The sequence below is a fragment of the Octopus sinensis genome, linkage group LG23, assembly GCF_006345805.1.
Source record: "Octopus sinensis linkage group LG23, ASM634580v1, whole genome shotgun sequence".
In the NCBI taxonomy this organism is placed as follows: domain Eukaryota; kingdom Metazoa; phylum Mollusca; class Cephalopoda; order Octopoda; family Octopodidae; genus Octopus; species Octopus sinensis.
Window position 1 is genome coordinate 11,045,143 of NC_043019.1, and position 19,315 is coordinate 11,064,457.

At 34.8% G+C, this 19,315-nt stretch overlaps 1 protein-coding gene across 3 annotated transcripts in view; it reads right to left on the bottom strand.

The window, feature by feature from the left end:
* Window positions 1–23: 23 nt before the first annotated feature.
* The window catches only part of LOC115223383 (stathmin), a 26,843-nt gene continuing 7,551 nt past the window's right edge, over window positions 24–19,315 (bottom strand). The window contains exons 2-8 of one of the 3 annotated variants that reach the window (XM_029793890.2): window positions 18,554–18,636; window positions 15,640–15,744; window positions 11,161–11,321; window positions 6,535–6,726; window positions 4,902–5,042; window positions 1,678–1,830; window positions 24–862 (exon numbers count right to left, since the gene is read on the bottom strand). In XM_029793890.2, coding sequence (XP_029649750.1) covers window positions 776–862; window positions 1,678–1,830; window positions 4,902–5,042; window positions 6,535–6,726; window positions 11,161–11,321; window positions 15,640–15,744; window positions 18,554–18,563 — 849 coding nt within the window. In that variant the 5' untranslated portion in view covers window positions 18,564–18,636 and the 3' untranslated portion in view covers window positions 24–775. Of the gene's footprint in view, window positions 863–1,677; window positions 1,831–4,901; window positions 5,043–6,534; window positions 6,727–11,160; window positions 11,322–15,639; window positions 15,745–18,553; window positions 18,827–19,315 lie in introns of those variants that run through there. The other 2 variants (XM_029793892.2, XM_029793891.2) reach the window with 2 other exon arrangements.

Sequence of the window (19,315 nt, forward strand, 5' to 3'; positions counted from 1 at the left end):
GAACAAGACGGGGGGTGCATGGCTTTTTTTTTTTTTTTTTTTTTTTTTTTGTGATGGTTTAGTTTTGATATATGAAGGAAGTTTGAAAGATTTCTGGTCATTGGTTCTAGTTCAGTTGGACAGCCCGTTTATTCAATAGTACTGGCTCAGTAAGAATACAGAAAAATTCTTTAAAGAAAAATATTTTCCAGGGGAGTGGGGCGGGGGATGGGGAGGAAAAATTTTTTTTACATTTTTCGGGGGGGAAAGAAAGAAAAAAGGGGGTCTGGTTTTGTTTTAAAAATGCCAAGAACTTTTTCAACAAATGTATCCCATTTTTTATCTCGTCTCTTTCATTTCTTTTTTGTTTCTTTCTTGGGTTTTTCTCTCTCGCAGGTTAAGAGGCGGCAGAGAGGAAAAACAAAATCAAAAAAACGTAAATAGGAAGAAACGAAGACACATTATGTCGAGCAAAAAGACTTAAGCATGTAAATTAACCAGAAATTCTTAACCAAAAAAAAAAAAAAGATGGGGGTAGATAGATAGAAAGAGAGAGAGAGAGAGAAGAGAGAGCGAGTGAGAGAATTTAAAAAAAAAAAAATTTCCAGATCAAAAGCAATATTTTTTTTTGTGCCAATCACTCTGTATGGCAGAGATGCTTAACGCGCCATTTCTGAAACCTAGGACAGGAAGAAAGCAACAGTGGATGATGTTTTTTTTTCACCAGTAGGCAAATTTTGACACAAACACAAATGAAGACAGCACTTGCGGCCATGTGGCTTGGATGCCAGCAACATTAACTGTTGTCAACCACACACTCGTAGCTATCATCATCTTCATGGACAGACAACTTGTTTTTACGCACCTCTTCAATACGTTTTTCCTGAAAAAGAAACACAAAAAAAACGCTCGTTAGAAGGGCAGTTAACGAATCCGTGAGCTGCGTTTCATGAGCTCGCAATAATTTCCAACATCAGTCAAGACCCTAAAATCTTTAACAACCCTAAAACTGATCTAAAGAAAGAAAAATGATGAAAAAAAGATTCCAACCACAAAACACTGTTTCTAGAACTAAATCCCTGGAATTTAACAAATATGTTTCAAAAGTACTGAGCCAATCCCATTGGAAACTGAATGTGTATTAAGGGTGATAACACTAGATACCCTGCTAACATTAACTATTCAAAAGAACTGCATTAAAGGCACAAATTGTACACTGCCATGCACCCTCCCATGTAACTATTTACATATTGAAGCGGGGGGCTGTAAAAATACCCAGAACCCAATAAACTCTATTTAGAAACCTGTCTCTGGCTCAGCTATTAAAGGGGCCATACGTCCCTCTTACCTGTATTCGTCCAAGAGAGAACTCAATTATATTACCATTGCTGATATTGGATCCCCCACACCACCACCCAAAAAATAATAAAAACAGAGGTGAAGGGGTAGTAATTATAAATTGGGGAGTGTTTGTGACTGATGGAGCATTATTCGGAGCACAAGAAACATGCTTTCTAACTAGGAAACCAAAACATGTAGGATAGATAAACGTAGTAAATAATGAATATAATAATAAGAATAATAATAATAATAATGATAATCAATAACGATAAATATAAAATGACAATGAATGATACGATGAACTCTTCTTATGAATAAGAATAAAAGGATGAAAATATCGTCCACATGCGTTCTTACATGTTCCTGAAGACGGTCCTGAATAGCTTTAATCACTCCCTCTCTGTTCTTGATAGCTGAATCCATTTTCTGGAAAACCTTTTCACCAATCTTCTCCCCAGAAGTTTTGTACATTGTCTCACAAGCATTGTTTACCTCCTTAATATGTTTGTCCTGTTGAGAACAGAGCCCAGATCAACTAGTTATAACAAGACAGCCAACCAAACAAACACAATCAGAGATCAACAAGCCATTTGCAGAAGATCTGCCGCCTAAATACGGTAACTTACAGCACCAACAGTCACAACAAGCAACAGCTGAACAATCACAGTTGATACAAATTATCAACACACAATTCATATATATATATATATATATATATATATATATATATATATATATATATATATATATATATATATTATATATATATATATATGAATTTGTGTGTTGATAATTTGTATTAATTGTGATTGTTCAGCTAATATATATATATATATATATATATACATACATACATACATACATACAGGCACGCACATGTATATATTCATACATACATACATACACAGATTGTCTACAAATGGCTCATTTTTCACTAATTTTTTTTTATATATACAAGTGATGAAGCAAAATGGGGCATGCACACATATATAAAAGTTCATGTTCAAATGTTGGAAGATTAGATGTTTAAGAAAGATCAAAGAATCGAAAATGATTAAGTCTAAATTAATTAAGGAATTTAAAGAGAGTTAAATTATGACAAAAAAAAAAATATAAAAAAGGAAAGAAGTCACCATTAGCTTTAAAGTTTGACTGTTTAAAAGAATATTGTGAAAATTTTTGAAATATAGTTTACAAGGAAACCACGTAAAATTATGGAAAAATCCGTGGTCGGATTTAGAACGGACCATGCTTAACAAGATGCAAAGGAAATTCAAGAAATGGCTAATTGTGACAGATAAGCAGGGAAGGCTGCAAGAGTTATGAACTCCGCAGCTGCGAAGTGACAAGCGATATCTAAGAAGAAGCAACTAATTGCTCAATGCGTAGCATTGAACAATATATCTAATGACAACAACAACGAAAATAATAATAATAATTATAATAATAATACAAGGGTGCTGTGGAATAAAATATTAACAGACCAATTAGTCTAATGGGTATTCAAAATCTGAAGGCATAGACATTCAGATTGTAAGGGTTATCTCAGATAAACCCTTAAATCTGTCTATCAGATAATTACTGAACAGTCTGAGGAAGGGAAGGGAAAAAAAAACTGAAGCCAATTAAATGAAAAAATATATAATAGAGTTGAGTAACTGAAGAATTATACAAAAAAAAAAAAATATATATATATATAGACATTCCTAAGACTAGCAGAGATTTTGTTTGGTCAAAACAAAAAAGCCGGAGAAACTTGGTGCTGTGAGGGGGGGTTGGGAAATAAAAAAAGTTTTTCAACGATGGTAATTTAAAGAAAGAACTTTGGTGATGCAAGACTAGCAGAAAAACAGTGGAGGTGGGAAAAAAAACAGAGGATCTGAGGAATTACAAACCAATCAGAATTGCTAAAGAATGAACATGAACTTTTAAGGAGGGGGGAGTGGGAAGAACCAGAAGTTTATTTCGGTAAACCATGCTGCTGCTGCTGTTTTTGTAACGTTGGTAAAAATGTTTGAGAAGGGGATGGCATTCTTTTAGATCCGTGAATTGGTTGACAATAGTCATGATAATTACTGAGATTCGTTATTAGAAAATAGGGGGCAATGGAAATGTCGTTAGGAGGCTTTTCACCAACAGCAGCATCAAATAAACTTTGGCAATGGAACATGCATGTGCACAAAAAATACAAAAATCAAATAAAAAGAAATTCGAAGCAAAAGTATTTTTCATAAGTAAATACTGGAAAATACCAATTTTTTTTGTTTGCACTGAATTGGTAGATAGGCCTTGTATAATGACCGGGTTTATTTTAATTAACCCAGATTCTCAGTTTACAATGACCAAGAAACTGTTATTAAACATGACATTAAGAGAGAACCCAATTAAGCATTCATTTTGCCCTAGATTTCACTGTTGTATATTTAAACATTGTTTATAATAAGTAAGAGCTGCATAGAGAAGCTTCATGGTTGTAACTGACTCTCCAGATCTATGTTTAACACATTGAGAGAAACTTGTTCCAGACTTTGTACCAGGCATCTTAAACAAATTTACATGCTCATAAACTGCCAAATCCAATTTGTTTACAGTAAAGCCAGGCAAGGAATCTGTCCCTCGTAAGGCAGCTCAGTTAAACTGAAAGTCGTTCTGAACACTATGCTCAATTCTAAGAAAGGAAACAGAGTTTTAAACTGGTCAGATATGTGTGTGTATAGTGATTCACACACACACATTGTAATATATATTTAGATAAAGTTTTGTGCGACTGTGAATACCTGCAAGCACACAATGTATTTCAGGCTTTCCATAAGATTAATTTAAGTCTCTTGTTTCATCTCAGAAGATAAATTCTTCTCCAAATGAAAGACAGAGAATTATCAGGCAATTCCAGAAGTAGTTATTGAAAACTACCTCACGTTTCCCTTTGAAGCTAATAAAGTCTAACAGCATTAAAACAGAGAACTTTGAAGACATAGAAAGCATCATAACATTATGTAAGATGCTTGTTCTTCAGTGCTGAAATCAAAAGCACTCACACAAAAGGTGCTTTTTTTAAATATGTCACCAACTTTGCCCGCATTCTACACCAACTAAAATTTCAGGTCAATTGAAATATTTAGCCAGATTTAGTCAGTTTGATCTGTGTTTCAAACAACAAATTAATAATGACAGTTATTTTACTAAATTCATTAGTATCAAAATTAAATGAAACTAAGTCAGTGTATTTCAACAGAAATACAATAATAAAAAAGTCAGTGTGTTTGTTGCCATGTCAGAATTTAAAGAACAACTTCTGGCTAGTTCCATTTGAGAAAATAGCCCCTAAAGCAGATAGTGCACCCCTTAGCACCAGATTTTCAAGGGTCCACAGTTAATTCGACAGGTCAATATAATTTCCAAGTTTATTTTATTCCAGTATTACTCAATGATTTGCACCAACAGAAAATTTTTTTTTTTTTAAATAATTTTAAAATAAAATTTAAAAAATAAATAAAACTACAAAAAGTGATCGGGGTAAAAAGCAATTAAACTAAAAACAAAATAAAATAAAGACAGCTGGTTGGCCTAGTGACACTCACGTGCTCCCTGAGGCGATCGAGCAACAATTGCATCTGGGCTCTCCTGTTCTGATCATATTTCTCAAATTTTTGATTTATCTTTTCCTCCAGGTCTTTGGACACCATTTCACTATTCTTGCATGCGTCAGATACCTTCTTACGCTAAACATAAAAGTAGTCACATGTATTCTACGCCATTCTCTGGACAGAGACGATTGTTTCAACACTTTAAAGAGACACATGGTTTATTTTCCTGCCCACCACCACAGAGAGTTCAGTTAAAATAACCAAACATACAACATGAGAAATAGCAATATCAAAACCCTTTAACACTTTATCAAGAGTATTAAGAACCAACCTTTTTTTATACCAAACCCCTTAATACTATATGAACCCCTTTTAACTCAACTCCTAATACTATATTGACAATATAAAGCACCAGCTCTTAACATTCTATCAACAGTATTAAAGAGCAAACCTTTTCAAATATTAAACCCCTTTATACTACAATATCCTCCTAACAGTATACAATACAAACCCTTTCTTCAAACCCCTTTATACGACAATATATCAACAGTATATAGCATCAACTCGTTTTATACTGAACCCCTTTATTTGTAAAGTCCCAACAATATAAAGAACAATGCTTATATATTGAGTCCCTTTATTGCTAACAACATGCAGTATCAACCCCTTTTATATCTAATCCCTTTATACTACAATATCTCGACAGTATTACAATACTAACCAACAAATGGCACCGTAGCAATCTTCCAGAAACTTACTTCATTTCAAAACAAAATAGCATCACTTATGAAGTCTTTGACATATTTCATTTCAGGTTATTTTTAGTCCGTGTCTATTCTCCATTGATATTTCAGCCCCCAAAAGTGGTACCAAAGAGTAAACATTAGTGGAATTATTACATCAACAAAAAATGGTTAACAACACAGTTTCTTACAAAAGTCAAGTGGCTCTTCTTAGCAACAGCTACTTGAGAGGAACACTTCAAAAAAAGGAATCAAAAGAGCCTAAGTACCAATTTTATTCTTTTAATTTTTGGTATAATGGTAATAAAGCAATGTTGTATAATGACAAATGGTGGGAAAAAAAAAAAAAAGAAAATTAGTGGACGGGTTCTAATGGGAAATATGGTAAAAAAAAAAAAAAAATTGCTAACAAGTTAACAAGAATCACAACCCACCACTCTTAACAGGGGGTGAGAAAAAACTGTTTCCTAGTGAATCTTCCCCCCTCTAAACAAGCATTAAAAAAATGCTTGCCGTCAAGTTAAGACTTCAGGTTGGGGGGGGGGGGGGCAAAGGATTACAGGATTACTTTCCCCTTCCCCCAATCACTTCAAAGAAGTTATCAGCTGAATCTTAATTTCCCATAAGACGTAGTACCAAATGAAACTGCACTGGTCAATCAACCAGTCCAGAGATGTATGATATAACAAGAGTTGTACTAACCTTGTTTACATTCATTTTCAACAGAATTGAGACATCCCCCCTTAATGTAAGGGAGAGAACTCTTAAATTCTTGCTATTATTCATTTTTGGTTTTGTAAGTCATTAGAAGAACTGGGTTTTACAAATCTACAAAATTTTCCACAAAATTTCCCATCGCAAAATTAAAAAAACACTTGACTTACATGTTCCCGAAGACGATCTTGTAATGCCTTAATCTGAGCTTCTCTGTTTTCCTTATTTAATTCCAAACTCCTGCGAAGTTTTTCTTTTGTAGATTTGGAAAAGGTGTTGTTTTCTTCTTGAGCTTTCTGAAGAACTTGCTGTGCTCGTTCTCTTTCTTTCTGCAGTTGTTCCAATCTCTGGGTTTCTAGAGACTAGAAAATGGAAAGAAAAACCTCATGAAGTACAGAAGAGCCAACTGCAGAAGAATGAAAGTATAAATTTATGCGTAAGACGTTAAACCACTGTATACAAGTACGTGAGTATGTTTTACATGCTTTTATGTTTTTGCACACATATCAACTTGCTATTTAGAAATACAACTGAAAAACTTTGCCAGACTTTCGGAAACATTTTTTCACGCTCAGAGTTGCTGAAGCATGGAATAAACTGCCTGCATCAGTTGTTGATTGCCATGACACTGCATCCTTTAAGGCCCTCATGCTTTCCGAAATCCGCCGAAACTACACCTGATTATATATACACTTTAGATGAGTTGTAGTGCACCTGAGCACTGTACACAATTATTATTATTATTATTATAATAATAAATATGAAATGCTGATCATGGGAAATTCTGTTTGGCATCATTTCTGACAGACTATAATATACATCAAAATATCCACAAGAATTGACAGAATCAGTTCCATGCTTGCATGAATTGAACTGGAAATGGTGAACTTCGGTGGAATAAAGCAGAGACTCATCTCTTCAGAAGGGTGGTATTTATTAGAAATGGTTACACAATGCACTGTGAAACAGTATTACACATGCATATGTACTCAGTGTAATATGCACATAGATATTACTCAGTCACTAATTCACTCAAGTATACCCAATTACTGTATTCACTACTACATACATCGATATTACTCAGTTACACTGCTTTCACTAATATCTACATAGACTTACTCAGTTACAGCACTACAACTATGTACCTAAAACTTGTGACTTAGAAAAAACGAAGTCAATTCACAGAAGCATCAACCAACATTTACATTCCATGTCACCATTTTGATACCAACCCACCAGAGACTGATCCTTGGTTCTAAGATACAGACTTGTTGATCTAAGATCTAAAATTTAAACTCTCCATCAAAATTTCCCATTAATTTACATTTTAAACATCAGCTTAATTAGGACTTTTTTTTTTTTGATAGATTCTTCATTATTTCGAAATTTTATTGAAACGGTGGCACAATTTAAAATAAGGTATCAAAAAAGTTCATGTATTTACTAAGGGTATTATTTTAATCCAACACTATTTCATTTATTACAATGTTGAATTCGCTTGGCTTAGAACAAGAAGATATGATGGCAGCCATATTCGTCAGATTTGCCACATAATAGTTACAGTTCTTTCCTCAATTAAACAGTTAAAACTTCTCCAGATAAATCTCACCCTCTTCAAAATATGACGTAAATAAAATTGGCAAGCTTCAAATGACTTGATATGCTTTAGTTTTTGGTTGCATTTCAAGTTACATTCCAGTTTGAAATGGATATATATGTGGTTGTACCTGAAGACTCCTGATATTTCCATTTCTTCCAACAAGAGGCCTTTTGAGACTAAACTGCCTGAAATCACCTTTGGTTCTATGAGACAGACTATGATCTAAACTAAAACTTTCTTTCATCAAATTTTCACATTTTATTTTCCAGACATCAGTTTTAATAATGACAAAGATATTTTACTAAATTCTTCATTTTAAAATTAACTGAAACAAAGAGTGTATTTCAACAGAAATAGGGTAAGAAAAAGGTTAACCCTTTAGCATTTAAAATGGCTATACCTGGCCCAAATATTCTACCTTTTTATGTTCAAAACCAACCAGATCTGACCTCTCATACCTACCCTACAATGTTATTCTAATAAAAAGCAATCATCATCTAAATCTCAAAGCTATGAGATAATGCATGATGAATTGAAAACTATGTGAATAAATAAGCATTTCATTTGATAGAGTAACCTGAACACAAAAGGCTCACTCCCAGTGCCAATATTAATTAGATTGTCAAGTTAATAGTCTCACCAGAGTAAGACTACATTATGAAGAAAATCAATCAGTTGAGCTTTATGACCAATATAAATAATTTACAAGACCAAAGTGGATGGAGGAGGGGAAAGAGGGAAAACTGTGGCAGGAAATAAAGGATGTTCTGGGATTACACATCAGTCTTTACATATTCCCATTGTTTAGTGCAGGGAATATTACAACCTTAAATGGATAGTCGATAAACATTGATATGACAGCAGTTTGATGTAGACTTCCTATTTATACACATTTTTTCTTAACAAATGGGATTTTTCACCATTATATATCCACAAGAAGTCATGTCAGTGACCAGGTTGCAGTCAGTGGGACAACAGTTTTGACACCAAATATTTAAGTCAATCGACAGTTTTTTCTGTTTTTAAAGGGCTTATATGCATCTTCCAGGCTGCAATGGTTTTAGTTTCAACGGTCACAGACCAAATCATTTGCCTGGGAAAAACATCTCCAGTACATGCACGTTTATGTGTGTGTGTGTGTGTGTGTGTGGTGTGTGTGTGTGTGTGTGTGTGTGTGTGTGTATGTGTGAAAATCCATAAGAAGCTAAGCCAATGTTGTCCAATATGATTCACATTTGAAGGCAAGCACCAATTGAAAATGCTCAGACAAATCCATGAAGTAAATATTCCAATAACGGTAATTTGAAAGAATATCCAGATGCAAAGGGATTTTAGCAGCAATAGTATTAATCCAGAAAGAATATAGACAAAAGTAATCCTTTTTTTTTTTTTTTTTTTTTTTTTTCCTTGTAGTTCCAATGTGGTAAGATAATCCATAGATAAGCAACAATGTCACTGCAGTGGAGGAGAGTCTCAAGAGTCAGAAAGCTGTGCCAATGTACAAAATCAATGAACAAGATGGCAGCTGTAAAGGAAAGTCCATCCCAGCACCACAAAAAGAGGGGAAAAAAAAACAAAAAAAAACTAGGAGACCAAACCACGTGATTTAGCATCTAAAATATATTACATTTTAATGACATTAATGATACATCGTTAATGTCATTACATAGCTTACTAACCCATCAGCCAACTTTTGCACTAATTATTAAAGCTATTTTAATGACATTGTAATCAAAGGGCTAATTGTAGGTAATTAAAATAGTTATAAACAGGAACCAAAAAGCTTAGTGAAACTACTATTATGTAAAGCTAAATGGTTCTAGCAATAAAAAAGCTAGATATTTAGGTATAGAGGCAGTATCCTGGTTGAATCCAGTTTATTAATCGTGTGTGCATACCACACACGCACACTATGTAATACAGAAGTAATGAAGAAAATATGAAAGACAACACAAGAAGGACAAAAATATATAGGCTGTATTAGCTTAAGACTTAAAAAGGAGTTCTGACGTTTCAGAAGTTAGTCCTTCATCAGAACAAAAATATGAAAGTATAGGAAGAGGGTGAAAGAGAAAAGTTTTATATATACAGACACATACACACAAGTGGACATCAAATGAAAAACGATTTTATTAAAAATAGCTCAATTGTGTTTTTCTTAACGCAACTCCAGGACAAAGTAGGGTAGTGTGTAACAATAAGTATCTGGTGAATCCAAGGAAACAACACACAATGAAATGCAACATAAGTTTGAGAGGAAATTCCAAGAAGAGACAGCAGATAATACGTAATCTAACGAACAAATTTAATTAATGCCTCTGATGGCAATCCACTGGAGCCCACACTTGGTTCTGTGACACAAACTTGTTTCAAGCCAATGTCTTCTTCCATCAAACATCTGTTAAATTCATGTTCTAAACACCAGCTTGATAATTCTTTCCAGTATAGGCACAAGGCCAGAAATTTTAGGGGAAAAAGTTAGTCTACATTGACCCCAGGGCTTAATAATAACAAAGTTAATTTCAAAGTTTCATTTCCAAAATCAATTGAAACAAAGCATTATTTCTCAACAGATTATATGGAAATACTAAACTGGTTCTTTAAAGGATGAAGTATGAAAAATGCAAACATCCAAGTATGTCAGAAGATAATATGAATGCTCCAAGTTGTCATTAACAAAAAGTCCAAACACATCTCTTTCTGCAGTAGTACACTGACTCAATCATCCAAAGACACCTGGACATAAAATTCTGAAAATTAATTTGCATAAAAGGAACATTTGCAGGTTTTACATGACCTGCTAGATCAGGGATCTCCAAAGTCATCAATATTGACCCCTGAGGGTAGATGGTGACTATTCAAAGGGTCGATAAATGCACATCTATTTAATTATTTTTTTGTACATGCCTTGGAGTCGATGAGGGGGTCAAGGATTCCAAACTAAAAAGTTTGGGGGCCCATGCTAGATTAACTATTGCTACAAGCACCTCTGTAGTTACTCTAAAGATCTACAAATGAAAACGCAGAAATTGAGCCTTTTTCATTAAAACAGTACTAGACTATGTCTACCCTAAATACATGTACATACATGTATGCATAATTCTGAAGCCAATTTGACAATAACATACAAGCACGATACAGAGAGGGAGAGAGGGAGTGAAGTACACAGATAGAGATAGACAGATTGATACATTACCTCTCTTCTCTCCTGAGCTTTCTTTAACTTATCAGCAATAGCCTCCTGGGTGAGAGACCGAGTCTCCTTGGGAGGAGATCCAGGCTTATGAGGGGTATAATTTGATGCAGGCTTCAAAATAACTTCATAAGCAACACCACCAGTACTTTCTTTGGCCTTTTCTATAAAGAAAACAGCAACACTATAGTAAAACAACCACAACATTTTTTTCACCGGTTAATTAGGACTTCAGAAAGAACTGACAGCAATTTTTATGGTAAATATTTTAATTAAATTAATTATCAAATTTACAGTCAACTAAACTCACTTTCAACCCTGAACTCAGAACAACTTAATACCTGAAGCTATACAATTAAAAGCATACACATACACACAATCATTACAGGTGTACATATACACAATCAATACAGGTGTACCAAATCTTGCACTAGATTAATTCTTGATGGAGCCTGGTGCAGCCATCTGGTTTGCCAGTCCTCAGTCAAATCGTCCAACCCATGCTAGCATGGAAAGCAGACGTTAAACAATGATGATGATCTTTACTTCAAGGTAAGGCAAAGCAACACCTTACAGTGATTAGGACTGACTCCAAATGGAAATGGGGAGCAGAATTTAGGATTATTTTTCCATCTGGAAATAAAATAGCATTGTAGATGTTCCCGTCTCAAAAGGCAACATCAGCACAGCCATTGTCATAGCTTCACATTAGACATAGACAGATAGGTCTCTTTTGCCAAACCACTAAGTTACAAGGATATAAACACATCAACACCGGTTGGCAAGCAGTGGTAGGGGACAAATACAATGCTTTGGTCAGCCCAAGACTATAGTACAAGTCACTTGCCCAAGATGCCATGCAATTTCATGTGAAAGGCTAGATAATTGTTAAGTATTTCTAAACATGAAACCAATGGTAGCCTTAATACACAAAGAATCTTTTAACTACCAATGCAGTATTGAGCATACATTCTCAGTGTTCAATATTCATGTATGTATGTATGTATGTACATGTGTATATATACAAACACATACACATGTATGTGTATAATATCATTTTAATGCCCTTTTTTGCCATGTTCACATGGGTCATACAGAATTCACTGTAGCAGATTCTCTACAGTTAGCTGCCCTTCTTGCGACCAACCCTCAACTGTTTCAAAGGTAACATTCCCTCATGACTAGACAAGTTTTTCATAGAAAACTGGAAATGAACATTGCTGAAAGTGACACTTGTTTGCAACTATCGGGTGACGAGGTGACAGTGACACACACACGCACACCACACAAATACATGTGCAATGGGCTTCTCCCATTTTCTGTTTTCCAAATCCACTTAGGAGGTTTGGTTGGCCCAGGGCTATAGAAGACATTTGCTCAAGGTACCCCACAATGAGACTGAACCTGAGACCATGTGGCTGAGACAAACTTAACCACACAGCCATGCCTGTCCACGTACAGCCAATAAATGTGTGTACATGTGTGTATATAGCTACATCATCATTGTGTTGTGGTCTACATTTACATGCTTGTAAGGCAGACTTTTTCCACGGCCAGATACTCTTTCTGTTGCCGAATGTCATGTCTCCAAGACGATTCCTTCAATTCACTGGAAATGAACAGCGCAGATATGGTCTCATAGAGGACAGCACACAAACACCACCGTCTATATGAACTGTGATGCTTTGATTAATCAATACACACACACACACAAATATCACCACCAATATAAAAATATAGAGGACCTAACAAAAGTGTATGATCATCATTGTTTAACATCCATGTATGAGTAGGATGGTTCACAGGAGCTATACCAGTGTGTGTGTGTGTGTGTGTGTGTGTCTATTCACACACACACACACACACAGATATATGTATGCACATCCATATTTCCATGCTTGTGCAGAATTCATTGCGGTCAATCCTTTAAGCCAGATGCCCATCCTGTTGCCAACCCTCACTCATTTCCAAGTAAGAAAATATTTCCTCAAGGCTGGACATGTTCCTATGGTAGACTGAAAAGGAACAACACTGCTTGTACGATGCTGGCACATACTCAGGACTACTGCAAGGAGTCAGAGCAGAGACATATACAACGGACATCTTTCAGTTTCCATCTACCAAATCCACTCACAAGGCTTTGGTCATCCAGGACCTATAGAAGACACTTCAGCAAGGTGCCATGGAACAGGACTGAACCTGAAACCATATGGTTGGGAAGCACACTCCTTCAATACACTGCCATACTTGTGCCTATACATACATATATCACGTGACCGACCAGGCTATCAGATGTTGCTACACATCGCTGGTCACAATGCGCTTCACATTGTTTTAGCCTTCAAATGACGACACCCTGCTGGCTAAACGAGCAGGTCAACATACATACATATATATATATATATATATATATCCACACGCACAAATGTATGTATATGTGTTTGCGCCATAGACTGCAGCCATGCCAGAGTATTGCTATTAAAAACTAAAGGCTTTCTTCACAGTACCCTCACTTATGCTTTCCCAAATAGTTACCCAGCTAAGCACTAATTAGGCAAACTGGTGCTTAACATTGGTCATCAGACAAGAAGCAGTTTTTCAACATATGGCTGTAAAACACACACAAATAATGCTAAATACATATCTAAATCAATCTATAAGAATCTAATTACACACTTGTATATAACCACTTTACTGCAATGAACCAGATTGTTTCAAATTAATTTATGCAATTCTTTTAGTTAAAGCGAATCATTTAAACGACGACATTAATTTCTTTATTCGTTATGACTGTTATTAAAATTATTAAATACCTAAGTTGTCCAGGTCTGCTTAAAAAAGACAAAACAAGCCTTCCGATGACCACACTTATGAGGTCATCGTCATCATCAAAATGCGAACACAAGAAATCATTGGATTATAACGAACAGAAAAATATATTGAAACCATGATGTAAATTAAGAAAACATCATGTATTCAGAGGGGAAAAAATATATATATATAAAATAATCAAGATATATTAGGGAAACACTAGATATAAGATTTTTCTGGATTAAGGTTTAGTTCAACAGTGTATGATGATACGAGCTTAAGAGCATGACTCATGTTCATGAATCTATTCAGATTCAGTCACAAAGGTATTAAGCGGCCACTCAGCTCTAATCCAAAAAGTCATCAATATTTTCAGTATTATTACAATGAAGATTTGATTACAGCAAAAAGAAAGAAAGAAAAAAAAAAGGCAGCGCTACAGATGGAAAAATTAGAAGACTAATCTAAAATTTAATAGCAAACAGGAACAGAATTTTTTTTTTTTAAATATAATTTCGCAGGTTTCTGAAAGAAGAATTGTTTTATTGGGGGGTCTTTTTTTTTTTTTTGTTTCAAAGAAAAAAATTACTGGCAAAATAGCAAACATTTAAGACTATGTGCAAGTATCTAGTTGAAATAGCCAACAACAGGAGGATTGGGTTATGACAGATGTGAGTGGGGAGGAAAATAATGGGTGAGGCCAGAGAGTCGTATTTAGTACGTTTAATTATCATTATTGGTGTCAGTGCAAATTGTATACTGCACCACACTCAAAGAGAGAGCCATTTCATGTAGCTATATACCAGTGTGTGTGTGTGTGTGTATGCATATGTTTGTGTGTGTATGTGTGTGTGTGTGCGTGCATACAGATAGTTTTAACTTAATTTGGTTTCCAGCAACAACAAATATCAGTGAAATACTGTTATCACGCTCTTTAAGTTGCTACATGCTGTCAAGGGATTAAAATCTAGCAGAACAAACTCAGGGATTAACAATGTATCCCTTATTCTACAAGATTAAAAAAATCCAGTTTTTGTGGCTCTTGCTAATTTTTGTTTGAGGGCCTTTTTTTTTTTGGTTTCATTTCTTTTTTAATGTTGGTCAAGCGAAAACTTTTTCACCTTTTCGCCATTCTACAAATATTTCAGATAGAAGAAAAAAACGAAGCCACACTATTCGGTCAACTATAAAAGCACTGAGATTTTCATATGTAAAACAAGGGGTTTTACACTTATCTCTTAAAATGGACGTGTGGTGGGACTAAGGGTCACTAAAGAAGCAGGAAAAAAAGTGCAACAGTTGATGGAGAGTGTGGAATTTTTCAAACCAGAGTGAATTCAGGAGAGAGACAAGATAGGAGAGATGGGGACGGGAGAAAGTGTTAATTAGGAACTTAAAGGTAAATGAAACTGAAAAACAAGAGGACATGCAAGAATCAAAAATGGTAAAATGCAATGCTAAAATAGGAACTGAATATAAATGATATTTAAAACACACACAGAAAAATTAAATCGTGCAATGGACTGGCCATGGAACTAATGACAAACGTTTCACGAAAATTATGGGAACTGGTGCCATAAGTGGACAACATCGATATGAAGTTTCAAAAATAAAAAAAGTTGCAACTAAAACGATGGAGACGGAGGCTAAAAGCTGACATCTTAACTCTACCTCTCCATATTATAAGGGCATCAAATGGTTGCTGATCAGGATGGACTTGATGCTGAATTTTTTTGTGATTTTCCCATATACAGAAACCACTTATCCACTTGCAGACTGCAGGAAAAAACACCATTAAATAAATAGAGAGGCATAATCATAGGATTAGGAAAAGGCAAAAGAAAGAAAAAGGTTTTAAAAAAGAGAAGAGAAATATATATATGTATGTATGTAATATGTTTCAGATATCAAGACAAGAGTGGGGGAGGCAAAAAAAAAAGCTAATGAAGGCTTAATTTCTTGAGAGAAATGGTAAGCCAAATGTGCAAGTTTCTTATAAAAATGCAGAACTGTGAGAGAATGAAGGGCAAAAGAGAGAGAGAGAGATAGATCAGAACCAAATGCATCTTTTAATATAGCAAATGGCTGGGTGGGGTCTGTGTCATTCAGAAGAAACCAGCTTCGGTTATCAGGGCAAGGAATAATTTTTTTAGAAGTTAGACACAGGGGTAGGGGGAGAGAAAGAAAGACAGAGAGAGAGAGAGAAAGAGAGTTAATAACTTTAAATCTTAAATACAAACAAAATACAAATTCTTCTAATCACGTTTTTTCTATTTAAAATTAAACTAATGAGCTTCTCGTTTTAATGTTTCCACTGAAGTAAAAAAAAAAATAATAGTAGAAAAAACGCCACTGAAAAATATTTTAAATACCCAAATTAAAACATCAGTTTTAATCATTTAAGAAAAGAAAACTAAAAAAACTAAAAAAAAAAAGCCTCACAAAATGATTTGAGAAAAACCGAAAGATCTGGCAAAAATCACGTTCCTTCCTAATTAGTGATTCGCACTGGCAAAATTTCTTCTTTTCTCAGCACTACATCGATTGTCGTTATCATCATCAATAGAAATTAACGAGTAGAGGAGCTACTTCACTGAAACATGAAAGTTTCTGACGACGTTACAAGAGGTTCGGCTCAATGAGATGAAGCGCTGCCACTACCTGGCTGCAGTGAATGACACCAGGTAGAATAATAATAATAATAATACACTGCTCTTAAGACAAGGATCAGTTCTTTGAGAACTTAATATCATTAGTGAATAAGGATTTTTCTAGATTTATTGAACAGTAAGCTAATTCACCCGAGTAGAGTAGATACAGAAATGCTCGTTAAGGGAAGGCTGTAGCAAGCAAAGTGGAGAGAAGCTTCACATGAGAGAGAGAGAGAGAGAGAGAGAGAGAGAGAGAGAGAAGGAAGCAATGACTATAATAAATAATAAATGAAAGGCAGGTAGCAGTAGGTTAAGTTATCGAAATGACAACTGTTACACCTGAATTATTATTATTATCTTCTTCATCATCATTGTTAGAAGTTTGTTAGGTTTAGAAAGAAACAGTTTTTTGATCAAATAAAGAAAGCACCTCGAAAGCTTTGACTGAAATTTTACACATACACAGAGAGAGAAAAAACATTCACAAGAAAAAAATGAACAAAAAAAATAACACTGAATTATTTTGAGATGAAAAAATATAAAATTTCAAGTCACACAAAAGATACACACAGAGGTGGGTGTGGACTGCCATACCAATCAAGCTGATTAGTAATGAGTCAGTTAAAAAGCCAAGAAGCTATCAATTACGCACACACATAAATATATATTAATATACACACACACATATCCCTTTGCACGCGCGCACACACCTTTGCATGCACAAACGTACACACATATATACACCTTCGCACGCGCACACACACATATGGAGAAAAAGTGAAAAAAAAACAAAAAACAAAGCAAGCAACAACAATCTCTTAACCGTTTCCCACCCTTAATATCAGAAGCTGAAAAAAGATTATAATCTTAAATTTAACATATTTCAAATGCATGTCATTTATTTTATTTTTTCAATATATATATATATATATATATATATATATACGTATTTTCTTCAAATCCTATTCACACCTAGGCTTTAATTAATAAAGGCAATTGTGTGGCTAATGAACTAAGCTGCTAAATATTTTTTTCTGAATAGATTTCTTGATGAAGCCGGTTAATGGTAAGAATGAGGGAGAAGATAGCCGCCGCGGCAGGGTGACAATCAGTATTCACCATCCACAATGGTATTTCTTGATAAGCTGCAGACTAGAGATACTCCTAGCCACATGAAATCAATAAAACCATTCCTTAGCACCGACAGACAGTGGTGAATCTATTTCAAGACTTGCTGCTTACTGCAGTTGGAATGGAAATTTGCAAGAGGGAGAAATGAAGAACCTGCCATCTCTCTTTTACAGAAGGAGGGGACTAACAGAAAGGGTTTAACAAGTGGATTAGAAAGATTTAATGCAACATGAGAATGGATTATGGCTAAAACAATGATTGTGTTTAAGGGTTAGTAGCTGAAAATGAAAAGTGTTAGTCATTTAAAATTTTAAAAATGACAACCAGTTAATTTAGGAGATTAGTCAAGAAAGAGAAAACAGATGAAAAAGAAGAAAGGAAAATAGGTAAAGAAAGAGAAGTAGGAATGAGAAGAAAAAGATGAAAGAGAAACTAGAAATGAAAAAAGGATAGGGAATGAATGAAATGGGGGGAAAATAGACAGGTGAGAAAGAAGAAAAAGGACAGATGAGAAGAATAGGTTGAGAAAAGTGAATATTTTATGTTAATAACATGGCTTTGGTTGAATGAAATCATAGGAAATTGATCATTGAAAAATATACAAACACACCCAGACTGACAGATTGAACTAAAAAATAAAAATAAAACAACCACTGACAGTAGATGATCTCACATTTAGTAAAACAAGTGTCTTAAATCAGTCAAAATAATAAACAGCCGTTCTTTAGTCAAAGGAAAAAAATTTGGTTATATGTTATAAAAAATGTTAAAGATAATATAAAGTAATAGAAAGCTGTTCTTACCTGCAGACATGTCTTTAGTTAAAAGGAAGCAGTCACACTGAAGGCACTAATAACTATTCACTTTTAGTCTTCCTTCGGTCCAGCTGAAATAGAGTACGGGAGGTTTAGCAAGAGGCAGTCACGGCGACGAGAGTCCGGTAGCTGAACATCTCAGTGTAATATATCCTATAAAGTATTCCAGTGATGTAGCTGGATAGCTGCAGCCTGACAAACAGAAGCCCCTTATGAGTAATGCTGCTGCAGTTGGCAAGATTTTCTCAAGTCTGACGTAATGATGGGCATATTGATTTGACTAGCAGCAGCAGCAGCACAAGTAGTCGTAGTAGTAGTAGTAGTAGCAGCAGCAGCAACCAAGGCAGGCCTGCATCAAATCTAGTAGATGCAGCTTTACAATACTTGATGACAAATAGCTTACAACAGCTGAACTACACTCTTACATTTTAGACCTGTACATAACAATCTGCCGTACCTAGTGATGGATAATTTAGGAGCAGAGAAGAAGAAGAAGAAGCATTCTGCTAGAGACTACCAGGATATGGTCAGTTCCTAGACAAACATGAACCAATGGAATACTGCCGATTGTCACAAGCAAATAGCTTTTTTCTTTCCCCTTCATTTTTTTTTTAATTACCAACGACGTACATTTCAACACATGAATTAATCAAAAGGAAAAGGGTTCTCTTTCCAACAACCAACCCTCCCCTGCCACTTGGCAGCTCATGTGATACCTGTATTTCCAGAGATAGGTGAACAACAAACAAC